At 37.9% G+C, this 27,680-nt stretch overlaps 1 protein-coding gene across 1 annotated transcript; it reads left to right on the top strand.

Annotated features, from left to right (window-relative positions):
- LOC134803819 (homeobox protein DBX1-like) lies at positions 1 to 27,389 on the top strand. Its single transcript, XM_063776656.1, has 5 exons — positions 1 to 132; positions 4,049 to 4,120; positions 4,670 to 4,815; positions 26,292 to 26,502; positions 27,262 to 27,389. The coding sequence occupies exons 1-5, from the start codon at positions 24 to 26 to the stop codon at positions 27,372 to 27,374; spliced, it is 651 nt and encodes a 216-aa protein (XP_063632726.1). The 5' UTR covers positions 1 to 23; the 3' UTR covers positions 27,375 to 27,389.
- The last annotated feature ends 291 nt before the right edge of the window (positions 27,390 to 27,680 follow it).

Genomic DNA, 27,680 nt, shown 5'->3' with positions numbered 1-27,680 from the left:
TTTTCACAGACTACCGGCAACCAATGATGACGCCGTGGCCCATCGCGAAGCCCATCGCCAGCCGACCTATCCCCGTCCAGCACCAGCACTTACAGCATCTACTGGCGCACTGCCATCACCCATACTTGGCTGGTGAGTGTACCATATATTGGACAACAGGCAACCAATGGTTACCAGCAATTACTGCATCTACTGGCGCACTGGCCGCACTGCCACCACCCATACTTGGCTGGTGAGTGTACCATATATTGGACAACAGGCAACCAATGGTTACCAGCACTTACAGCATCTACTGGCGCACTGGCCGCACTGCCACCACCCATACTTGGCTGGTGAGTGTACCATATATTGGACAACAGGCAACCAATGGTTACCAGCACTTGCAGCATCTACTGGCGCACTGCCACCACCCATACTTGGCTGGTGAGTGTACCATATATTGGACAACAGGTAACCAATGGTTACCAGCACTTACAGCATCTACTGGCGCACTGGCCGCACTACCACCACCCATACTTGGCTGGTGAGTGTACCATATATTGGACAACAGGCAACCAATGGTTACCAGCAATTACTGCATCTACTGGCGCACTGGCCGCACTACCACCACCCATACTTGGCTGGTGAGTGTACCATATATTGGACAACAGGCAACCAATGGTTACCAGCACTTACAGCATCTACTGGCGCACTGGCCGCACTACCACCACCCATACTTGGCTGTTGAGTGTACCATATATTGGACAACAGGCAACCAATGGTTACCAGCACTTACAGCATCTACTGGCGCACTGGCCGCACTACCACCACCCATACTTGGCTGTTGAGTGTACCATATATTGGACAACAGGCAACCAATGGTTACCAGCACTTACAGCATCTACTGGCGCACTGGCCGCACTACCACCACCCATACTTGGCTGGTGAGTGTACCATATATTGGACAACAGGCAACCAATGGTTACCAGCAATTACTGCATCTACTGGCGCACTGGCCGCACTACCACCACCCATACTTGGCTGGTGAGTGTACCATATATTGGACAACAGGCAACCAATGGTTACCAGCAATTACTGCATCTACTGGCGCACTGGCCGCACTACCACCACCCATACTTGGCTGGTGAGTGTACCATATATTGGACAACAGGCAACCAATGGTTACCAGCAATTACTGCATCTACTGGCGCACTGGCCGCACTACCACCACCCATACTTGGCTGGTGAGTGTACCATATATTGGACAACAGGCAACCAATGGTTACCAGCAATTACTGCATCTACTGGCGCACTGGCCGCACTACCACCACCCATACTTGGCTGGTGAGTGTACCATATATTGGACAACAGGCAACCAATGGTTACCAGCAATTACTGCATCTACTGGCGCACTGGCCGCACTGCCACCACCCATACTTGGCTGGTGAGTGTACCATATATAGGACAGCGGGCAACCATTGGTTCCCAAGGCCACCACCCATACTAAACTGGTTAGTGTGCCCTATTTAGGATAACTAGAGAATACCTAGTAATTTATTCGTAAGCACAAACTCAGAGGATAGAATTATACAAACAAGACATAGGGAGGCAGAGTGCCCCTAAATGGTCTCATTCCAGCATGTTGCTGGCGCCTTCCAGCACTGGATGCCTAGCCAAGATGCCAATCGTTCTCTCCTATGACTTATGGCGTATGGCTTCCATCAAATTTATTTATGATTTAGATAGATTTCGCCAATAACAAAAATGTGCTCGTAGCGTAGACGTAGAGTATGATGTTGTTTGGAGGTTGTAATAGTAAATTGATAGCTGGAGCCCGATTTAGACTTAAAAACGGTTTTGATCTTGTTTTCATACGACTGTGTTTATGTTCAACATCGCTCATGCTGACTGGTGCATGCGAAATGAAGTCATTCGTGAGATTCACGCCATTATCAGGACGATAGTCACGGTCGCGTCAAAACCAATCCAAAAACGTAACTAATAGTAAAATCTGAATCGCGCTCCTCAATGTTGCTGATACCTGCCATAGCTTCGCCCTGCCCACCATATTTCGTTTAAGCCATTGAAATTTAAACCAAATGATCTGGAAAATAGAGTTGGTTTTCCTTTGGTTCACGTTTTAAGAAAAAAAAAAAAGAATTTTAAGTTAACCTCAACCTATCTAGCTTTTTATTCGTAACTTGTCAAAAATGAAATATTATGTTCTTTAATAATCACATTGGGCTGGACGAGGATAGACAAGCGGAAGTATGTCACGCAAAACTGTCAGCATGTCTCAAAATGTCATAACCTTAAAAAATTCAATATACAATTATAACACAAATAAACCCATGTTTTTTACACCAAGATCAATACAACAAAAAAGGCAATAACTTTTATTGATCTGCCAATATTTTTATTGCTATACAATACAATGCTAGCTTATAAACACGCTTGCGTTTGCAAAAAACGCCTTTGAAAAGGGCCGTTGTCCATTTTGCCTCCGTTTAATGTTATTGGATTAACATAAAAAGTAAACTGGTCTATGGCAACAAAAAATATCCATTCATGGAACTATTTACTTACACACCAATTCGCAGGTTTCAAGTTATTTGGTTGAAATCCAAAAAATGAGCTTTTATATTGCGTAAGAAGATAATAATGATATTTAATTTCCTTCACCTAGTATTTTTATATCTGATATTATGTAATTACTGGCTATGTTAAAAGGTGTAATATGGCACACTAGAAAAAAGTTATCTGCACCTGATGACTTTTGATTGAGTATAATCTCGCTACGCTTAAGATTCTAAATTATGTTCTTTAATATTAAACACACTTAAAAATTAACTTTTTTTCTGTTGCGGAATAAATATCAAAAGTGGTTCTAATGTTATAATTGTAACAAAAGTGGCCCAAATTAAACAAAAAAGTCTCTGCGTATTTTTGGTTTACTGACTCTGTAAAGTCTGTAACTGATAATCATAATTAAAATAAACGCAATGAACTCCAAATGTATATTCAAACACAATTTTGTAACCCCCCGACGCCAATATTTATTTTAAAGATAAACTAAACGCATGTTTATGTATCAAATTGGGCAAATAATGCCCCTTTGTTGCGCCAACAATGGCGGATAGAAAAGAATTGCTTTTTTAAACCGCTATGAGGTGGTCTTTTTAAATGTATCGCAAAAAGAGGGCTTATGCTATCTGTTTGTTAACCTGTGGGCCTTATGGTGGCAATTGCGTATCTCCGAAAAAAATTATATGCTAAAATTACTGTTGCTTAATTCTCCTTCATACATTTTAAACTTATTTCTGTACCTAAAGCTAGACCGGGCCGGACCCGAGCCGAGGCGTCCAACATGTCATTTTCTATGTCATGACGTGACATGTCATGACGACTGATCGGTGATCACGTGGTGCTTTCCATAGAAAACGAAACGCCGGTAGCACCGGCTTGGCCCCGGCCTAGTCTAGCGTAAGCCATCCTTAATTCAGACATACCATATTCATGGAAAGATTCACCAGATTATGTAATGATAGAGTATGACAGTGTCACCGTCATAAATGTCGAGTTTCTTTGAAATAATGATGTAATTTTGACACTACTTCACTTTGTTACTTCAAAGTCAGCGCATACTTAACTTAGACGGACGCTAATAGGGAGTATTACTGCAATGTTCTGCCGCCAGAGTGCAGCACTAATTTGTTTAGTAAACCATAGAGTAACTTATACATACTAGGCCTTAAACTGTTTTTTGACAAGTTTTCACTATGACATTGATGCATCAAGGCGGTTTGTTTACAGGTGGCAACCCCGAAACGCGAAAATCGAAATTTCTTTATCTGTCTCTCTATCGATCGAATATTAGGCAAGAGAATAGAGAGGCAGAAACCGAACTTTCGTTTGTTGTGTTTTACGGTAGGCCATGTGATTGGCCTAGTGACGCCCTCTACGCAGAGTTGTGTGTAATATTCCCAATTCAGAGACATTTTATTTGTAATTACCTACTAATTGATAAGAGGCAAACAAATAAAATAGACGCCATTTTTGTCTGTTACAGTGAGACCGTCGCAGGCGCATACGCAAGTGTTTCCGTTGCCCGGCGCCTTTCCCTGGGCACACAGTTCGAGAGGTGGGAAAATACTACTTTACATAAACTGAGTCGGACTCGCCCACCGAGGGTTCCGTGTTTTTTAGTATTTGTTGTTATAGCAGCAACAGAAATACATCATAGTGAAAATTTCAACTGTCTAGCTATCACGGTTTATGAGATACAGCCTGGTGATAGACAGACGGACGGTGCACTAGCGCTAAGCACTGGTGGCCTAGCGGTAAGAGCGTGCGACTTGCAATCCGGAGGTCGCGGGTTCAAACCCCGGCTGGTACCAATAAGTTTTTCGGAACTTTTGTACGAAATATCTTTTGATATTTACCAGTTGCTTTTCGGCGAAGGAAAATATTGCGAGGAAACCTGCATACCACCGCGAAGAAATTCAAAGTGTATGTGAAGTCCCCAATCCGCATTGGACCAGCGTGGGTACTATAGCCTAAACCCTCTCGTGCTTGAGAGGAGGCCTGTGCCCAGCAGTGGGACGTATATAGGCGTAAATGGCGTAATAATGTATGTATAAAATAATTTGATTTGTTTCCAAAGTTGAACATAAAACTTATGTACAATCAGGTAAACCTCGGCGGGGCATGATGCGGCGCGCCGTGTTCTCGGACCTGCAACGCAAGGGCCTGGAGAAGCGGTTCCAGGTACAGAAGTACATCTCCAAGCCCGACAGGAAGAAGCTGGCTGAGAAACTTGGACTCAAGGATAGCCAGGTCAGTGCTTTTACTTACTTCATACAATAGTTCTCTATATCGTTTTCGATGACGGCGACCCCAAATAAACATTATGGACGTTAACAGTTTTGAACGATTTGCGGTTAGTTTCACTAGATTTATATCGACCGGGATATGAAACGTGATTACCTTTTGTATTGTTTTCGAGCTCCCAATATTTCGACTCAGTTAGGTACATGACTTACATGCATTTACATGCATCTTACGCGATTTCGGGGTTAGTTCCATAGTAAAAATTGCTCAGAATAATCCCAAAACGGGCAACAGGAATGCAGTCATTTTTTAGGACGTGTATATCGTATGCCTTTATCTGTCATTTTGACTTATGTATTTGTAAGAAAGGGATAAAACAGAATTTAACTAAATCAGGCCCGTAAAGTTTTATGAATAAGGTTAGTCTTTAAACTTATTCAATATTGACTAAATAAAAAGCGCCACACTGAAAACTCAATTGCCTTTAACACCCCAAAAACGCCTCTGAAAAGGCCCAATAATCCTTAATCAAACCTGCATCTAAATATCCGTTTCCGTCGTAATTGTTTTAAACCTTTCTCCCCTCCCCTATAGCGTGTAAGTGACAGCCCCCTAGAGGGTAGCTTTTTTGTAACACCCGGGCCCCTATGGGGTGTTTCAGGGAATAACTGTATTTTTTGGATCTGAAGCGTTTTGACGGCGTTAAGTCGGGTGGTATTTTCGTAATTGTTTGTGATTTTAAATATTGTATTTTAATTACTCATTCATACAGCTTGGCAAAAAAGAGTAGAAATTTAAAAGTGGCAACACTGTAGTGTCCCATTCAAACCAATTTATATGTCGGCGGCAGATCGTATTAAAATCGGGCATATCGAGATATTCCTAGGCATATCATGAAACGCCGCCATTTCATGATCTGACTAACGACTACCAGCCATATCGTTCAAACCTCAACATTTGACGATTTGCCTGGCATCGTTTAGGCATATCAAATAAGTAGGGTGTGATATTCCTAAGCAGATCATGAAACGCCGGCATTTCATGATCTGCCTAGCGAACACCAGCCATATCGTGTAAACCTCAAGGAGTGATATTCCTAGGCAGATCATGAAACGCCGGCATTTCATGATCTGCCTACCGAACACCAGCCATATCGTACAAACCTCAAGGGGTGATATTCCTAGGCAGATCATGAAACGCCGGCATTTTATAATCTGCCTACCGAACACCAGCCATATCGTGCAAACCTCAATTAAGGGGTGATATTCCTAGGCAGATAATGAAACGCCGGCATTTCATGATCTGCCTACCGAACACCAGCCATATCGTGCAAACCTCAAGGGGTGATATTCCTAGGCAGACCATGAAACGCCGGCATTTCATGATCTGCCTAGCGAACACCAGCCATATCGTGCAAACCTCACGGGGTGATATTGCTAGGCAGATCATGAAACGCCGGCATTTCATGATCTGCCTAGCGAACACCAGCCATATCGTGCAAACCTCAAGGGGTGATATTCCTAGACAGATCATGAAACGCCGGCATTTCATGATCTGCCTAGGGACCACCGGCCACATCGTGCAAACCTCAACATTAAATTTAGGCATATCGAGTAAGTAGGATGTCCTAAATTTTAGCAAATGAAAACCATTGAAATGGCTTGACTACATGTAGAAGTTATATTAAGTTTTTGGGCAGCGTACGATTTTTACTAAAATAAAACATTTTAATAGCAGTATGCGTAGGTGTACGCATGCTGCTCAAAACGCCACATAGAACGCAGCGCCACCAGTGGCAAAAAAAGCAATTATTTTACGATGCGCCCGGTATGAGGCTAGGAATATCAACGAATGCATTGCTCTGATCGATCTGCCGCCTCATTTATAAGGCAGATCGTGATATGCCTGGGCAAATCTTAGTCAGATCATGAAATGGCGGCATTTCATTATGCCTAGGAATATCTCGATATGCCCGGTTTTACGATCTGTCGCCGACATATATATGAAAACGGGACGACACTACAATGTTGGCACTTTTTAATTTCTACTCTTTTTTGCCAAGCTGTACTCATCACTACACCTTATAAAACAAAGGACCCCGCCGCGTCTATCTGTTTGTGTGTATGTATGTATGTTCACGATAAACTCAAAAACTACTGAACGGGTTTTCATGCGGTTTTCACCTATCAATAAAGTGATTTTTGAGGAAGGTTAGGTGTATAATTTGTTAAGGTTTTGGTAACCCGTGCGGAGCCAGGGCGGGTCGCTAGTTTACTAGAGTTGGACCAAGAAAAGTCTGGAACGATTTTGATAGCACGCAGTTCAAGTGTTATTTTAAACTTCAAACTTCGTGTGCTGTCAAAATCTCTGCAGGTTTTTCTTAGTCTAACACTATATAAAGATAATAAACGTGTTAATACTTGTTAATATAACAATTTTTTATCGAAATTACGTGTCCTTGGCATCTTGTCAAAAAGAAGGAAAATTAAAAAAAAAATGTAGATAATCTTTAAAAAAACTCAAAGACCTTTTCCCTTCCTCGTATCAATTTAAAAAACAAAAGACTAGGGTTGTTTATTTCCGCCCCCTGCCGGTTTTCACTTTTCATTTCCGGTATTAAATTCGTTGGATATTTTTATGGCTACGCTCCTGGCACGATATTTAATTGTTTAATATTTTTAACACAAAAATAATGTAGCTATACTCTGTCAAGCAATTTCCGTCAGTAGAAAAGAGCGGAAATTTAAAAAAATGTATGCCCGAAGGGCTATCGGCTCGTAGCTGAATTTCTCGCCTTTTTGTACTGACAAACAAGTTTGACCGGCTTTATGTACGGACTTAATGCCTTAAAAACGTTTCCTACCAACCATTAAGCAAGGGATAAGTTCGCCTTTGTACAAATGATGTGTGTTTTTTCCTGTTTTATGTTTATTTTTGTACAATGAGGTATTTTACTACTAGGTAATAGTACCTACTATGTAGTTTTATACGGGTTTTAAAACAAAAATTGTGACTAAAAATAACTGCTGTCTACGTTTCTCTATTAATCTTCTGGTGCTTTATTTCATGCATGGTGTAAAATAACTTATTTTTAATACAGTCAAATACCCTATATTAAACCAATAAACCGAACATACTTAATTGAGCCATATTTTATTGAACATCGCAAAACGCGAACAAATAAAATCGTATCGTATCGGTATTCCAAACAAAATACTCCATTCTTTATACCAACCAAGCATTAACAAAATCTGGCGGCAAATCGGGAAAATCACCCGCCAAAAGCACTCCCAACATAATAAAAAAACTCGCCAACACTGACATAACAATAAAATATACAAACGTTCTTAAGACAAAAATACGCCTTTACCCTCTACGAAAGAGAACGACCTATACAAGTATCCTAAGTTAGAACGAGACCGCTATAACGTTAGAACGGCGTCTTATACCCCGTTTCTATTGGCCGATTTGTATCGAATAAAAGTGTTCCCGCTTTTCTATTGGAGCGCGCGCGTTTGAGTTTTTTTTTCATGGCTGCGTTCAGTTTTTTTTACGATTCCTGATGGTTATGGACTATGGAGCGATCGTAAGCAGGTTTTCGGTTTATTGAATGTTTTCGAGTTATTAAGTTGCCTGTTCTGATTCGTTTGAAATTAGGGTCTGGTTTAGATTAGGTTAGTGGTTAGGGCGAGTGCACACTACAGTTTATTGGAATGTTAGTATATATTTTATAATAAGTTATTTTATATTAAGCAGTGGTGGCCGAGTGGATATGACGTCTGACTTTCAATCCGGAGGTCGCGGGTTCAAATCCTAGCTCGTACCAATTAGTTTTTCGAAACTTATGTACGAAATATCATTTGATATTTACCACTAGCTTTTCGGTGAAGGAAAACATCGTGAGGAAACCTCCATAGATCTGCGAAGAAATTCAAAGGTGTATGTGAAGTCCCCAATCCGCATTGGGCTAGCGTGGGGACTATAGCCCAAGCCCTCTCGCGCATGAGAGGAGGCCTGTGCCCAGCAGTGGGACGTATATTATAGGCTAAAATGATGATGATGATGAAATACAATAGGGTATTAAACTGTATTTAAAATAAATTATTTTACACCATGCATGAAATAAAGCACCAGATAATTATTAGAAAAACATAGATATGAGTTATTTTTAAACACAAGTTCTATTTAATAAATCGGATAGAAATATGAAAAGTAGGTGAGTTGACCGTGACGTCACGATGTAATGTTTCATATAAATTCCATATTAGCAAATCGTTTTGACAGTTCTAAAAAAGTAACTGATTTGACTAGTAGCAAAAAGAATAGATAGTATAGAGGGGTCCTGTCATTGTAAATTTTGTAGTCACTGTAAATTTACTGCCATCTATCGACACACGACTAAAACTCAAAATGAAAACGTATAAAGTTATCAAAAAATGTATATATATGGATAAATGATTTTATTATTTTTATATCATTTTGATCCATGTTCATTCACTGATATCTATGTGTTAAAATTGTTAAATATGAAACGGTGTCGTCACGCCATCTAGCCGAGGATAGGCTAAAGGTGTGTGCGGCATCTATTCGAGAATGACTTTTACTTGAATTCCGAGGCACGTTTTTTCCTTAGACTTTATTCGTCTATACGAAGTTACATATGTCTTTGCTAGTAGGAAAATACCCTATTGTCAATAACCCTTCATTGCTAAAACAGGTATATGTTATAACCGCGAACACGCGAGTAAACCTCAAACAAACCTATTAATTAAGCTCATAACTACTCATAAGCGACGAATTGCGCTATACATGACCAAAATGGCGTAAGCTACTCACATACAACGTGTTTCTGCTGCATTGTAATGTTTAGACATTAGATAGTTTAGATATGTAGTTTCTTCTCCGATATTTTTCACTGTAGCTATAATAAATGGTGTTAAATTTATTTGTAATATTTCCGCTTAATTGTTAAACGTGCCGTGTACGCTTTTTAGGGTTCCGTACCCAAACGGGGTAAAAACCCTATTACTAAGACTCCACTGTCCGTCTGTCCGTCTGTCTGTCACCAGGCTGTATCTCATGAATCGTGATAGCTAGACAGTTGAAATTTTCACTTGATGATGTACTTCTGTTGCCGCTATAACAACAAATACTAAAAAGTACGGAACCCTCGGTGGGCTAGTCCAACTTGCAACAACCGGTTTATTTGGATCTCGTGCTAGTTTTTAAGCCGTAATGTTCAATTGTATGTTTCCCATGATGTTGTACGATGTCTGTTTAGTGTACCTAATAAAGTAAAATAAAAATAAAATACAATAACTCAAAAAAAATAGAGTTCAACCAATAAAATAAATAAATATTATAGTTTATTTGGTAACAAATAACTAAAACGGTAAAACTTACGAATAAAAGGGGATGGCTGATTCTCTATACAAACGTACTTAAATACTTACCTAAGTAAGTACTATTTTCCTCTCTGGATATTGACATTATAGAAAAATACTTTTTCACCTCAGCAGCTCGAACAAGGGTACTTTGCTTCTTAAAAACAGTGAGCAAAATGCGATTTTGCTCACTGAGTGAGACAATATGACATTCAAGTAACCTTTATAGTCAAATGTCATTTCAACATGCGGGGTCTAATACAAGTTCGATATACTTGGGTTCTATTATCTCTGTCCCTCTAGGTATGTTCTCACTGCTTAGGGTGAAAAATTTTGTGTACTACACGAGATCAAAGTTATTTACATCTCGTGCGCTTTTGAATCCCTTACTACGCTCAAGATTCTAGATTAGATTCACTCGCTACGCTCGTGAATCTATTATACAATCTTTCGCTTGCACGGGACTCAAAATAAGCACTCGAAGAAATATCAAACTTTGATCTCTTGTTGTACAAATAACTATAACATAATTTTATGTATTTTTTTAACCATAACTATGGTTCTTTGTTTGAATTTTGACCACTTTTTGATTAGGTTTAAAACAAATTCCATACAAATTTTTAAATGCCCGTATAGTATAACTCTTAATATAAAAAAAAAAAAAAAAAAAAAACAAACAAACTAAGGAACCTTCACCAAGCCAGACGATGATGCAAGATGTAACAGAGCCACGCTGTTATGTTGTCGCCCAAATCTAATGTTTAATTTGTCTTTGGTTTTTATTTGTAGTATTTTTTTCCTTGTATTCTTATATTGTATAGTTTCACAGTGCCTTATTTTTTATTGTAATGCTGTATCACTTATTTGAACAATAAATAAATAATTAAATAGTTGTGGTTGTGACTTCACGAACGACCAAGTTATGATCCAACAATTTTAGACATATCGAAAGGTCAAAAAACTTATAGAGTTGACCAAAAAAAACCTCCAACGATTTTAATAGCATACTTACGCAGTGCAAGTGTTATTTATAAGTAATACCTAATTTCATAGAAGTTTGACGTTTAAAATAACACTTGCACGGCGTGTGCTATCAAAATCGTTGCAGACGGAGCATTCCACGGGCTGTCCCGTACAAACGCATTTTATTTCCTGTTGCGACTTTTTTTTCGGCATTTAAAGCAGGTGATTATTTTTCTGTGCATATTTTTGACCATTTGTCATAGAAAAGGAAACTCTTATACCTGCAAATCTTCAGAAAATTCGCGTTCGTACGGGACAAACGGTAGACAATTTCATGGAATGCTCCAGACTGATCTTGGTCTAAGTCTATCAAAGTTGAACAGAAACACGGTGTAAAAAGATACGGCGTTCCGTCTTCAAGAACAATCTTAATTGGCTGGCAAATTAATCGGCACTTCAAAGAGACAAAGAGATAAGACAGAGCTTGTGTGTTCAAGTTTAATGCTCCTCATAAAACCGTGGTTCGCTCGTGATTCAGTGAATGTATAGTCAAAGGCAATGAAAATGGGAATTAACGTACGTATCTACAATGTTAGCCGTTTTTATTGTAGATGTAAGTAAAACGTAGATTATACAATAAAACCTGACTAATAAGATTTTAAAGGAAAACACAATAATAGATTAAAATACAAGGGCATAAAGTAACTCATTTTCATTCTCAATAAGGTATTTGACTGTATTTAAAATAAATCATTTTACACCATGCATGAAATAAAGCACCAGAAGATTAATACAGAAACGTAGACAGCAGTTGTTTTTAGACACAATTTCTATTTTAAACCCCGTATAAAACAATAAAGAGTGAAATTTGATTGTGACGTCACATGCTAGTGTTTCATGTAAATTCCATAGTAGCAAAATCGTTTTGACAGTTCGAAAATAGAAACTGATTTGACTAGTAGTCAAATACCCTATTTATCGGTCCGAGCGTAGGCGACGACCGGTGTCTGGCCTAGTGGGTAAAGACTGTAAGTGTAAAGAGTAGTGACCCTGCCTGTGAAGCCGATGGTCATGGGTTCGAATCCAAGGGCAAATGCCCTTAGGTACCTGGCAAAAAAAATATATTTGTGTGATGAACACAAATATTTGTTTCTGAGTCATGGGTGTTTTCTATGTATTTATCTAAAGTCCATTTCAATAGAACTTGGGAACTATGTAAACAAACCGCCATACATGGTATAATAATATACTCCGCCTGGTACTCCATTCCCGTCTTTTCTAGGTCACCTAACTGACACGGGCCTACGTCATCATGCGACAGCGCTATATGATAATATGCGATAGCGCTATATATAGCGGCCATGTTGTTGTGACGTAGGCCCGTGTCACTCTGGGAATGGAAGACCATGTTTTATTAGACTATGACCGCCATATTGAAATTGTCTCTGAATGATGAATTTACTAGTGATGGGCAAGAGTCTCACTTAGTCCTTTACTTAAGGCCGTAACACACTATCGCACTGCATCACGACCTTGGTGCGTCGCACCCATAAGTCGTTTTTTTTGCATTAGAAAGAACTTGAAAGAAGGTAAGCCATCTTGACATGTCTTTTAATTACGCTTATTAAAAATCAGTAACTATTACTTATGAAAGCAGAAGAATATAAATGATCGTATTGGATTCATTATTGTTACATATTTGCCGTAACTTATTTTTAAAATGTGTTTTTCAATCAAAAACAAAGACATAAAGATTGTTTACCTTATTTTTAATGCTAAAATAAAACGAACTATACAGGATGGAAAGATAAGTCGGGCCCTGGAGGGAAACTATCTTAAATCCTTAAGCTGGCTCATTTTACTTAAAGGAGACCATCCTTTATTTTTTAAAAGAAACAAAACTGAATTCAAAGTATGACTATACTGTGAGTCGGGTAGTGTGTAGCGGCTTTACGAGTATATCACCAACTTTAGTCACAACACTAGCCATCATAGACAATTGTAGAATGTAAAAGAAACAAAAACGTCATTACATCAGGGCCTAATAACCTAACTTATGAAACCATTTTAAACTTTTATTGAAATATCCAAGATACAGTTATATATTGTTGTATTTTACGGTAACGACCGCTTTAATAGTGTATAGTGTATGTGTTTCAATGGTGTTTGATGAGATGATGTGAAAATTCAAGGAGAAACAGTGACATAACAAAGTTACGTCCTTTGTTTACATAGTTTGCAAGTTCTATTGAAATGGACTTTATATGAGTAGGTATGTATATCGTCGCCTAGCACCCATTACAAGCTTTGCTTAGTTTTGGACTAGGTTGATCTGTGTAAGATGGCGTCTAATTTATTTATTATTTATGCTTTATTAATTTAATGTCTTAGATTAGGTTATTTGTAATATGAATATATAAGTAAAATATAAAACACTTTCAAAACAATAAAAAATACGTATAACCACATTATAAAAACCCTAACCTAGGGTGCCGCCGGCAGCGGGGCAAGGCCCAAGCTGCCGGTGGTCAGGGCCGCAGAGTGAGGAACCGACGTATTATAAGCGCCGTGTCCAAAATTACCGCCTTCCGCATCTGACTCTTGATCCAACCACCCAGCGAGAGTCTCTCTAGGTGTTGGTCGAGACTCTTCGCTATGAGACCGTTCACTGACACGACTATCGGAACAATGATCGTCGAGTCAACATCCCACATGGCGGTTATCTCGTGAGCTAAGTCTAGGTACTTGCTGGACTTGTCCTTCTCGGCCTTCACGAGATTCTCATCATGGGGGATGGTGACATCGGCGACCACGGCCCGGCGCTGCGATCGGTCTATCAGCACGATGTCAAGCTTATTGGCGACAATAGTCCTGATATTTATTATTATTTACAGCGTTTGGTCAATATAAGAAGTCAATAAACGGATTCCACTGTAATTGAATTAAATCATATCTTTAACCAATTATATCCTATAACATCCACTCGAAACCGGAATCGTTTAGAAATAAAATCCCAATTGAGCCACAATATGAATTCCCCCACAGTTTGGCCAACATTACAGATTATCTCAGTTTAATTTGTAAATCGAATGAGGGCGCGTGTTCACGTTGCTTGCATACTCGTAGCGTAACGGCCTGGCTATGACATTGCGCGACTGGATGCGCGGCGGCGGTGGCAACCATAGGTTGGAGTGAGACACAGCGAATTAGATATAATGTACTAATAACGTATCTATTTCTTTTTTCATAAAATTAATTGACATCAAATTGCTCTTGTGTTTAAATTTACTTCAACCCTAATGTTGCATGATAAATTAATTATTGTACCTAATTGATTTTTTTATTTCGTTATTAAGTAATATGTCCTGTATTATATGCCTTAACAGGGTATCAGGGTACCTACTAAGCCTAAATGTAGGAGCTATACGAGTATGTACTGATGAACATGATAATTGATAACAATGGATTAAATGAATGAATGAATGAATGATTGTCATCTTGGCTAGCCCCCCCGGTCGCTCAAGTTCGCTATGCGATCATAATCATCCTAGGGCGCCCGTCTTGCCGGTTGCATTTGACGTGAAATAATTGTGGGGCGCCGCTTGCGATGGGTAGACAGGACGGTAATATATTGTGTTTTTATGTTGGCTGAATGAAAATATCAAAACACTGATTTAAACAATCTCGATTTTGAAACATTATTAAATTGCACAACGGGACTTATCGCGTGTTTAAGGTTTAAGATTTACCTCCGACGTTTCGAGGACGGCGTTGTCCCCGTGGTCTCGGAGAGGACTGGCTCAAGTTGACATCAACATCTTCTAGCCGCGCGAGTTTTTCGAACTACCCGCACTTGGGCTTGTTTATCAGTTTGAACGTTTTGCAATACGCGATTAAGCGTGTGTTTGTTAGGGTTCCGTACCCAAAGGGTAAAACGGGACCCTATTACTAAGACTTCGCTGTCCGTCCGTCCGTCCGTCCGTCCGTCCGTCCGTCCGTCCATCCGTCTGTCACCAGGCTGTATCTCACGAACCGTGATAGCTAGACAGTTGAAATTTTCACAGATGATGTATTTCTGTTGCCGCTATAACAACAAATACTAAAAACAGAATAAAATAAAGATTTAAATGGGGCTCCCATACAACAAACGTGATTTTTGACCAAAGTTAAGCAACGTCGGGAGTGGTCAGTACTTGGATGGGTGACCGTTTTTTTTTGCTTTTTTTTTTTGTTTTTTTTTTTGCATTATGGTACGGAACCCTTCGTGCGCGAGTCCGACTCGCACTTGCCCGGTTTTTTTTAAATACGCGATTAAGTCCCGTTGTATAATTTAATAATGAATATATCAAAGTCAGATTTTAAAGGGTCGGCGTGCAACACCTGTGGAGTTTCAGGCGTTCATAGGCTAGGGTGACTGCTTACCAAGCTGTATGCTTGTTTGCCACCGACGTGGTATTAAAAATCGTATGTGTCAACTTTTAAATTCCTCAGAGAAATCATTGAATCCTGAATTAGTTTTGGACCCAGTTCAGTAGATATGCTCAGTCCCAGTAAAACTATTACAAACTTAATAAATTAAAAAAATGGCGAAAGAGTAAACTAACTTACTTTATTTATTAAAAAAAAAACGCAAATATTTAAAGTGGCGCCCAACGTGGGGCTAAATCAAAATCTTGTCTTTTTTTTTAGAGCTTATTTTGTGTCCCACTGCTGGGCAAAGACCTCCTCTTTCTTCGGCCACTCATCAAGTTTGGTGCAAACTCCCGCCAGTCGCTGCGAAAAAGTCGGGGTAATCCCGCCAACTCTTTTTTGGTCGGATTTTTTGGTGAAAATCTTGTATTCGCATATTTATTAAATATTTATAATGTTAATGTGTATTTCAGTAAAAACACTTCTCGGAATATAATTAGGTTGTCTCAAATATTTGGCAAGGCAAGTGGTCAGTTTGATCATCGACATACCGGGTGTGGCCTGTAACATGAGCAAAAAATTAAACTGTAGGCTGTACTCCTTATACTGACCAACATTTGTTTAGCGACTTTTAAAAATAACTTGTGGTTTGATTTTTATTACACTTTAAAGTTTATTCTAAGACGCAATGTATTGCGAATTTTGTTATTTTTAAGGCGTGACAAACAACGTCAATCACAATAATATGGCGTGGCGATGGCGTCCATTGAAAATAATATTTATTTTGTAAGTATGAAAAATAGGGAGTCTAAATACTTCATAATTTTTAAAAGTTGTTGAACAAAAGTGTCACCGTTTGAGGAGTACAATCTATGTTTTAATTCTTTGCTCGTGTTACAGGCCACACCGTGTATATTTTACAAAAAAATCCATAATAATATATTTATATGTAGCTATTTTTTATTGTGCTATTGCCTATTTGCGTCCATATTAGTATCAGTATCAGTATATTTATTGCATCATCATGTTGTTTTTACAAGGTGTTCAGGTATTTTATATCTGGATCTAACATGAACCCTGTTAGGGCATAGCAATCTTATAACTATATCTTATATCTAATAATTTACATAATACCATTCTTGCATAAAAAAAAAAATCAACATGTAGCATTAAAAAATGGTGCAAATTATAATATATGATTGAAAAAAATTGAAACTAAAAATGATTTAATTTGTTGTGATTTACCTTTCTATAGTGATTGTGTTTTGTAATTTATATACCTACAAATCTATGGACATCTTGCTCGAAATAAAATCTTTATTTTTTAATATTGCCATGTCTTATCAATCTGTAACTCTGCACCCTCGGGACCCTGAAGGGTGATTTTTACTTCGTGCCTCCAGATTAGCCCTAATCGGCGAGGGTGCTCCATCCCTTAAGGCGAAGTGTACTAGAATATTCATTATCGGAAGCCTTACCTACCTATATAAATATAAAATTAAAAAAAAATTGTTTCCTACGCTATACAAGCTGTACTTATGCCAAGAAATCCCATTTTATGGCAAAAATGACTAACATCATTTTGGAAAAGAACTGATATTCTTCAAACTGCTGAATCGATTTCTATCTAACATAAGCTAAGAACCGCCGCAAGGAAACTCGTTTTCTCGTAAAAAACCGCATCGAAATCGGTCCATCCGTTGGAGTGCTACGATGCCACAGACAAACACCCTTCTTTTTGAGTCGGGGGTTAAAAATCCACGGACCAACTAAGATTCTAAATAAAAAACTGATTCTTTCGAATATTTTTATTTTTACAAACGATGGTATTTAAGCTTAAAATTCACGAAGGCTCTATTTTTGCGGTTCCTTAAAATCATCTTCTTCTTCCTCGCGTTATCCCGGCATTTTTGCCACGGCTCATGGGAGCCTGGGGTCCGCTTGACAACTAATCCCATGATTTGACGTAGGCACTAGTTTTTACGAAAGCGACTGCCATCTGACCTTCCAACCCAGACGGTAAACTAGGCCTTATTTGGGATTAGTCCGGTTTCCTCACGATGTTTTCCTTCACCGAAAAGCGACTGGTAAATATCAAATGATATTTCGTACATAAGTCCCGAAAAACTCATTGGTACGAGCCGGGGTTTGAACCCGCGACCTCCAGATTGCAAGTCGCACGCTCTTACCGCTAGGCCACCAGCGGTTCCTTAAAATCATATTGGTCATAAATTAAAAATAAATAAATAATACGACCGGTCTGGCCTAGTGGGTAGGGACCCTGCCTGCGAAGCCGATGGTCCTGGGTTCGAATCCCAGTAAGGGCATTTATTTGTGTGATGAACACTAATATTTGTTCCTGAGTCATGGGTGTTTTCTATGTATATAAGTATGTATTTATCTATATAAGTATGTATATCGTCGCCTAGCACCCATAGTACAAGCTTTGCTTAGTTTGGGGCTAGGTTGATCTGTGTAAGATGTCCCCAATATTTATTTATTTATTTTATTTAATAATGTATTAGGGTCCCCAGAGGGTGATTTTTACTTCATGCCTTCAGATTAAGGTCTTTACACACTTTACTTAATTCAGTAACTGACGACAGAGACGCAGCTATACGTTATTAGACACGGTAGATGTCTGCATCTCACTTCTACGTATTGCTGCGTCCCTGTCGTCAGTTACTGAATTAAGTAATGTGAAGCGTTTTAGACCTAATCGGTGAGGGGAGCTTGCGGCTTCATCCGTTAAGGCGAAGTGTACTTAGACTATTCATTAGACTGCTTTTATCAAAAAATTTCAACAGTTTAAATATTTTTTAATAATACAATTGAACGCTGGTGGCTTAGCGGTAAGAACGTGCGACTTGCAATCCGGAGGTCGCGGGTTCAAACCCCGGCTCGTACCAATGAGTTTTTCCGAACCTATGTACGAAATATCATTTGATATTTACCAGTCGCTTTTCGGTGAAGGAAAACATCGCGAGGAAACCGGACTAATCCCAATAAGACCTAGTTTCCCCTATGGGTTGGAAGGTCAGATGGGAGTCGCTTTCGTAAAAACTAGTGCCTACGTCAATTCTTGGGATTCATTGCCAAGCGGACCCCAAGGCTAAAAAATGCCGGGATAAAGCGAGGAAGAAGAAGTGGAGACTATGGGAAGGTTTTTAAAAGTATTTTTATTCTTTCTGGTGTTCAAACGATATAAATAATGATTAAAAAAATTAAAAAAGTCAAGCATGGGGCTAATTGGTTGTATATCAACCACAGCTATGCCTCTACGTTTGATTTTTCAAGTCTTTGATTATTATTGAGCGATAGAGTATGGCTAGCCAAATATTGTTGACTGATATTTCCTTGTTGTATCACCAATTGTCTATGATTTAAAAAAATCTAAGAGTCTGTTGTCAATTTATGTCATTCACTCAAATTGTTCGCGGTTTATAAGGGGTTTATTTTAAATAATAGTAATAATGACTATACCGATTGATATGACGTCCGCAAACTATTATTTAAGCTCGTAAATAATTACGACAATGCGCGAAGTCGACGTGAAGCGTTGTATAATGAAAACTTGCAATGTTTACATTGTTTACAAATCGTAAACAATTTAGTTGGTTGGTGCTCTATTAATATTTTGATACTTTAAGTACTAGTTCTAACATTTGCCTATAACTTTGATTAAGTACGTGAATTTATTAATTCCTGAATCTTATAAACAGGACAAATGTGTAAAGAAACGTATAAATTAGAAGTTCTGGAAAATATCAATAAAATCAAAACATTGGAACGTAAACATATGTGTTTGTCGTTGACTGTACTTTACATAGTGGTAGAAGTTATGTGAGCGGACTTTGAGTGCAGGTCAACGTATATTTAACTTATTTCCTTAGGTACCTTACGTGTGCACAGAAAATCAAAAATATTTTCTAGTATCAAAACTATAATTCCTACTACACAAAGTGTGACCAGCCCAAGATTCTTTAAATTTCCCGCCAAAACTGAGTGTAAAATTTCAGTAGCCAGACTCTAGAAGCATTTAAAATGTGTATGAAATCTGTTTTTCGCTCCTAATTTTTACAATAATCAAATAATCTAAAAAAGTCAAACCTAGGGGCATAGCTATGGTTAAATATACATCAAATTAGGTAAAATTACTTTCCATAAAGTCAATATCCAGAGAGGAAAATGGAGACTACGTTTGTATGGAGAAGCGATCGTCCCCTTTTCTCTTGCGGCGATAATTGGATACAAATTGACGACAAAAGACGTATCACAGTATCAGTAATTAATTCCAAGCGTCTCGCCGCTGTTAGGGGTGGGACATATCGACATTTCACCGATATCTGACGACGCGGCCTGATTTGAAGTATTGTTAGGTTAGGTTTTGTCATAATTGGTGCCGTTACTATACTATAAATCCTGTATTATAAAGCTTCATACCATCAGCACTTATATCGCAATCAACACTATAACTTTGCTTCAAGTATATTACTAAACAGTGTTTGTATAGTCGCTAATAGTTGTGTGGGACCCCAGGGTCCCCATGGGACCCTAAAAAGGGCCCGCGTCAGCTGCAGCACGCGTTGTCGCGCGGTCAGATATAATTGATTACTGAGGACGGGGCATAGCTACGGTACCAAAACGTTGCAAAAATGTCTATGCAAGATTTGATGCTGTATAGTTATAACTATTTAGTATAAATAGACCTACTAATTAAATTTTCCTGATCATGATTTAATTTCTTTAAATTAATTCATGTTTACTTTTGACTGGCGACTTCAATGGCGATGGCGGTAGCGAATAAGTTTTCGTTTATATTAAACGGGTTATCTCTACCTGTATAGTATTATACCATCTGTGGGCACTTCCTATAATCTATGCTGCGAAACACGCACACCAAAATAGGCATTATATTCATGCCAATAAACACGAGATTCCATCACAGTCCACGCAACCAATGAATCTAATTTTCGGACGGTCTGGTTCGAAATTTGAAATATTCATATTTGGAATGAATATTCAAACGGAGCCTGTTTACATTCACGGCGTTCCAATTCCGAATGTTGAATTTATTTATTTTGCCGCGGTTTTTTGGCGGGAGTTTTTGCATCGTGATTGACAGCCCGCCGTGTTTTGTTTACCATAGTCAAATAGTTTATTTTTTTAATTTATGACATTCAAATTCGTTGTGTAATTGTATACGTGTACAATCGTTTAAATTTAAATAGTTTTATTTGCGTAGCCCTTCGGTGACTTGGGTTGACTTTTATTCAAATGCTAATTTTTGTCATTCAGACAACTTGCAAACATACACATTTTTTGTCCAACATTTAGCTTACATACTGTTATTGTCTAAGAGTAAATTATACACTCGAGTACAAATTTAGAGGCACTCAAAAAAAAGTTTAATTCGTCCTAATATTGAAATTACTTTAGCTGTAGTAGTGCATCCAGTAATTAAACCTTATTTTTTGCGTTCCTCTAAATTTGTCCATGAGTATATATTTGGAATAAAAATTTAGTTTGTTATAAATATTATAATTATTATAAAATGGGCCTCATTGAATATATATTTGAATTGCAATCGCAACCCAGCGTGGGAACGCTGCCTGCGCGTTAGAATTTTTAATTTTTAGTTTTAGGTTTAGTTATTTTATTTTAATTGTAGGTAGTTTTAGTTTTATATTCCTGTTTATGTCCTTTAATAATTTATATTAATAAATGATTTGTCCTTACGTGCATTTAATGAGGAATATATTATATATATATATATATTTGGAATGGAAATTTTGTTGTTTATAAACATTGTAATTATTATAATATCATCTGTGAAACCGAAAGTTCTAGCGACGAAAGAACTTCGGCTCGCAAAATCTTGCCAAAGTCTGGGCTCATTAAAATGTAAGACGCATAAATAATGGAGCCCAAACAATTTATTGGATAGGTATTTAACCGTTTTGAACGTTAAAATACCTAAAATACTTAGTTTCAATATTATAAGAATTCATTTAATATTTAAAACCTTCGCGTTTTGAACACATATTAACTCACATTTATAGACGGGTCTATCGCGAATTTATTTTATTACCTTTATTTGCCGACGTTTCGACACAGGTCTCACTGGTCGTGGTCGCGGCTAACTGATTTAGATTTTGACAGATTTTAGATTTGAAGAATTTATTTCTAATAAAGAAGACAAATACTTAAATAACTTGTGAACTAAATATTTATATCTATGAATAAAACAAAACTAACAATTTCAATGCAATCATATCTAATTCGAGTAATTCGCTATAAATAAATTAAATATTTGTTTTGGTTGGTGCTTAAATCTAGTGTTTTAGATACCTACTACTATAATATTCATAGAATAGAGTTCGACCAAGAAAAGTCTGCAGGGATTTTGATTGCCCACGCAGTGCAAATGTTATTTTATACGTCAAACTTCTATGATATTATGACGTATAAATGTGTCGCTTAACTTCAAACTCGGGTAAATCCATTCGACCCTTTCAGCAAATATCTACCCTATTACCTTTTCTTAATACCAAAATCGTATAATCTGACAGATGGATTTACCCGAGTTTGAAGTTAAGCGACTCAAATAACACATGCACTGCGTGGGCTATCAAAATCGATGCAGACTTTTCTTGGTCGAACTCTATTCATGTTTAGGTACTACTACACGTAAAATGTTTGAATACCTAGGTGGAAGTTTAGCACATTTTTTTTTAATGTTACATTAACTGGTTTAAACCTTCACGATTTTTACTCATTATTGTTCACAACGACGGGACTTATTAATCGCATAAAACTAAGTTTTAAATTTACCACCAACGTTTCGAGGACGGCGTTGTCCTCGTGGTCTCGGAGAAGATTTGTTTTTTACTTTATTTTATGCGATTAAGTCCCGTAGTTGTGCATAATAATGTAACATTTAAGTAATAGAACTGAGGTAAAAACATACATTGCTAGAGTTAGACCTAGACAAGTCTGCAACGCACAATAGCACACCTAGTACAATTTGGAGTCAGTCTGACCCTCCTGACGACTGCCGATTTGTGTTACTATTACCTCTCTCGTCGAATAGGGTATTATACTGTATTTAAAATAAATTATTTAAGAGAGATAAGATAAAAGATTTTTATTCGTGACGATCACAAAATAATAAAAGTCTCACATTAACAAAAGTATTTTTAAGTATTATATAACAAAGTACAGTAGGTAATCATTGTCAAACTGATTGCTAATAGCTGGTAGTCTAATACCTACTGTCCTAAATCGAGAAGTAAATCAAATAACAGCATTTTATGATTTTACACAACCCCCTAGTTACCCAACAGTATCCGTCCATCGAAAAGTAGCCGGCGGCGATCTGACGTACCAATTACAGCTGTCAGAAACACGCTACTGTCAAATTTGGAGTCAGTCTGACCCTCCTGACGACTGCCGATTTGTGTTACTATTACCTCTGTCGTCGAATAGGGTATTATACTTATACTGTATTTAAAATAAATTATTTAAGAGAGATAAGATAAAAGATTTTTATTCGTGACGATCACAAAACATGTACGAACATGTACAGACAACATCAGCAAGAAAAAAAGAGAACAATAAGTGTGCTATAAAGCCAGCGCTGGTCTGCCGTAGTTTTACACCATGCATGAAATAAAGCACCAGATAATTATTAGAAAAACACAGATAGGAGTTATTTTTAAACACAAAGTTCTATTAAAAAAATCGGATAGAAATATAAAAACTAGGTGAGCTGACCGTGACGTCCCGATGTAATGTTTCATATAAATTCCATATTACCAAATCGTTTTGACAGTTCTAAAAAAGTAACTGATTTGACTAATAGGAAAATACCCTATTATGGTCCCTAATGTCCCTATGGCAGTTCCTTCAAGTATATTTTGTTTAGGCTTAACTTAAAAATAATTGGAGTTAGGTAATATTATTCACTTATATCAATAACATCTGTGCGTATCGCAAATCCAACTAAAAAAAATCCCATTAACGTAAATCGGAATCCCATTTCGAAATACAAATAATGGTGGCAAAAATCTAACAGTTTTTTGGAACAACACCGTGTCCACGCATTGTGTTTCTGACGGCGTGTTTATTGATGGCTGCTAGGCGTGGTCGCCTGTGCCCCGAAAAAATACGTTTTGGCGGGATTGTCGTTGATTTTTTTAGAAAAATACGGGTTTAATGGAAAATATATTGTTAAGGGTTAGAATGAATGTGATTTACGTCGTTGTATTGAATTAGTAATATTGATTTATTGTTTAGGAAAATTATTACCGTTAATTGTTTGATTACTTACGTATAAAGAGCCAAACTCACTCTGCATGTCATTTGCAATGACAAAGTGTGGCAATGTCATCAATAGTCATCGCTATTGTCAAATTTCTATGAAAATATGACATTTACTAACCAAACTGGCAGCAATTTGAAAAAAAAAAGGTAATTTTGACCCCTTAACCAGGCGTGGCTCACTCCGCGATTTCGTCGCTTTGCTACAGGTAGCTAAAAGTACATCCGTTCCACACCAATTTTGGTGGCTAGCCATAAGCCGCGCGTGGCGCTGTCGCCACCTAGCGGCCATATCTGTCCTGATTGTAACAGACGCGTTTTGTTAAAGAGTGACTCTTCTGTACCTAGTACTATTATTTATTGTGCCTTAACTGACAAAAAACTAAATACACGCAAATATCAAACTTTACTTTTTCTTATTTTAAATCAAAATAGTACCCATCACCACCACCACGTAAGCGGTCACCGTAGCCTATAAACGTCATATAACTCCAGCAGTTTGCGTATTGCTGACTCCTGCAAAAGTAATATACAGCATACCGCACTTTTTTTTCCTTTAAATCTCCACGAATATGCCTTGAATTAAAACAGTAAAATAAAAATGTAACCGTTCCAATGTCTAATAATGACAATATCATTTTATAGACATTCGTTTTATTGATCCCTTAACTCATAAAAAACTAAATGTGTACACGCAAACATCAAACTTTACTTTTTAGGGTTCCGTACCCAAAGGGTAAAACGGGACCCTATTACTAAGACTTCGCTGTCCGTCCGTCCGTCCGTCCGTCCGTCCGTCTGTCACCAGGCTGTATCTCACGAACCGTGATAGCTAGACAGTTGAAATTTTCACAGATGATGTATTTCTGTTGCCGCTATAACAACAAATACTAAAAACAGAATAAAATACAGATTTAAATGGGGCTCCCATACAACAAACGTGATTTTTGACCAAAGTTAAGCAACGTTGGGAGTGGTCAGTATTTGGATGGGTAACCGTTTTTTTTTTCTTTTTTTTTTTTTTTTGCATTATGGTACGGAACCCTTCGTGCGCGAGTCCGACTCGCACTTGCCCGGTTTTTTATTATTTTAAAATATCAAAATAGTACCCATCATCACCACCACGTAAGCGGTCACCGTAGCCTATAAACGTCATATAACTCCAGCAGTATCAATTGCGTATTGCTGACTCCTGCAAAAGTAATATACAGCATACCGCACTTTATTCAATTTTTCCTTTAAATCTCCATGAATATGCCTTGACTTAAAACAGTAAAATAAAAATGTAGCCGTTCCATAGTTCCAATGTCCAATAATGACAATATCATTTTATAGACATTCGTTATATTCCCTATCATCGAGATATTGTTGAAATTGCGGTCCATTCATGGGCAGATGCTTTCACGCCCGCGCGCAATGATGAATCACTGCACACACTATTAAATGACACGTCATCGCGTCACTTTCGCCATAGACAAACCGTTTTTTCGTCGAAAACGGCGCGAAATCGTTAAAAAAAGCAAATTTGATTCCCGAATGACGAATAGTGCTCGCCGATTGGCGTAGCCAATCAGTTATTGATAGATGTTCGATATTTGAAATTTTGCGCCATTTGTCAGTTTTAAATATGGAACGATCGTGAAATCGCGTTTATAATTGATTACCGGAGATCATTAGTGTTTCTGATAAAGACGTTAAAAAGCAACGCTACACGTAATTTCGAAAAGATGGATCGGTTTGTTAACGGTAACGGTCTTGGTTGAAAAAAAGTTTTGATTTAAGATTTTTCCCATGAAGCTTCCAAAGTATAGTAACAAGCATTTGTGAGTTTTTCTTTGTTTAATATATAAAATTAGTAAACAAAACTATAATCAGGTAATACCAAGGTCACGGTGCGGTAGTGTGTTACGTTTTTAAAGAATAACAAAAGTTTTTTTTTAATTGTGAACTAAAGTAATATACCTAGTGTACTTCCTATTGATAAACGTTTTAATAAATACGAGTATATTCTTCTAACGTGTCAATGCCGGGATTTGTGCTTTTTTAAATGCCTCCTGATCATTGTTTATTTCTTCTATGTATAATAAAAACTGTATCGTTGTATCTATCCCGGTGCTCATTAAAAAAAAAACATTTTTAGAGCAAGTGGTCCACCAAACAATTAGGTATAAGCATACGATTGATACGATCCCGTTTATGACACAAAAAATGTTATTAACCAATGACCAATAATAAATTTTGGTTGCTTACATTTTTAGCTATTTTCCATGCTTTTGTTTAAACTTGCAACTGAATTGTGTTTGAGTTTATTAGAATTGTATCTTTAATTGCATGTTGAAAAAAAAGTACAGTCCGATAAAAACTTGTATCAAAAATGATTTTCAAAAAAATATTTTTCCTCAGGTCAAAATCTGGTTCCAAAATCGTCGCATGAAATGGCGCAACTCCAAAGAGCGGGAGCTTCTGGCGTCCGGGGGCTCCAGAGAGCAGACGCTGCCGAACAAGAACAACCCTCACCCGGACCTGTCTGACGCTGAGGTGGACAAGCAGAAGATGTCTCCGGTCCCTGATGATGAGGAGAAGAAGTTTGCCAGCACTTCTGGGGAGTTTAGAGGTGATTAATTCTTAGTCTGTACAGTGTGCCGATTGCTCCCGATTGTTACGCCATTTATGGTCCTAGCTAAACTGGTTCTGTACTTACGCTATAAATAAAATAAAATAATATAATTATTTATATCAGAAAGTCAATTTCCATAATATATTAGAATTGAATGTCCAATTTAGCTAGAACCCTAAATGGCGTAACTGTACTGTACGTGACTGTACCTATATCAAGGTATTTTGATCACAGTATAATAATTTTAAAATAAATTTCGAATTTTGGAGTAAATCAGAACACATTTTACGATACATTATGTGATTATGTCTAATCAAAAGCCTATGAACAAGGCTGCTGTACACTATTAAACTGTTGAGGTGAGCCGCTATATATGAGCTCGTACAACTTTCAACAAGTCCCTTTCTTACATGTAAGGTCAATGTGGTAAAGACCGGTATATAAAATGTATTGCTGGGAAGACCGTCGTAGGGCAAGAACCCTCGTATTTGACGTCGTATGTCGCTCAGACACACTCAGAAACCTGGGGCCTTACCATGATGTAACTTATATAGCTCCGTCCTTTAGCGATTCAGTTTAGGTCCTAAACAAAATCGCAATAAGGACATCATGGTAAGGCCCCTGGTGCTTCACTCCTTCTGCTCTACCGATCTTCTGTGGGTGGAGTATAAATATTGTTTTAAAAAGAAAATTAGTTACGATGGTTAAAAACATGTCCCGAATCATTTCCCAGGTTAAAATGTTCCTTCTCCGCAGGTTACGAAGACAAAATGGCCGCCCCGTTCTACCGCGAGCCGTTCCAGCCAATGGACGAGGGCGACGACTTCGATAGTGACAGCGCCAGCGACGAAGAAATCAATGTGACATGACGTGTTTACACGTAGCTGTATATAGGATAGGTTAAATCTATTCATTCATGTGATTGTTTAAGAGGTTCTTTAGGTATTTAAAAAAGGGTATACAAAATCTACCCTCAAATGGCTCCTTAAGTCAGTTGAGGGTAGATGAAAACATTACATGACTCTCTAGACTGAGTTTAGAGAAATTATTTAATGAAACCGATGCTGCCAAAAATACAGGGGTGCGGGGGACGAGGTGAGCGAGGTCCCGTGCCGTGATTGATCCTTTCAAAGACACGGACATCACACAAAGACACTTTAGACTCGAAAATGGAG

Source organism: Cydia splendana, chromosome 27 (genome assembly GCF_910591565.1).
Source record: "Cydia splendana chromosome 27, ilCydSple1.2, whole genome shotgun sequence".
Taxonomy (NCBI): Eukaryota; Metazoa; Arthropoda; class Insecta; order Lepidoptera; family Tortricidae; genus Cydia; species Cydia splendana.
The sequence above is the reverse complement of the archived record's forward strand: the minus strand, read 5'-3'. Positions and strand labels throughout refer to the sequence as shown.

What these genes read in the sequence shown, in the direction of transcription:
- LOC134803819 (XM_063776656.1), top strand. Translation starts at nt 24, where the DNA reads ATGATGACGCCGTGGCCCATCGCGAAGCCCATCGCCAGCCGACCTATC. An exon ending in CCATCACCCATACTTGGCTG is followed by an intron (nt 133 to 4,048) that starts GTGAGTGTACCA and finishes TGTCTGTTACAG; the next exon opens with TGAGACCGTCGCAGGCGCAT. An exon ending in TTGGACTCAAGGATAGCCAG is followed by an intron (nt 4,816 to 26,291) that starts GTCAGTGCTTTT and finishes ATTTTTCCTCAG; the next exon opens with GTCAAAATCTGGTTCCAAAA.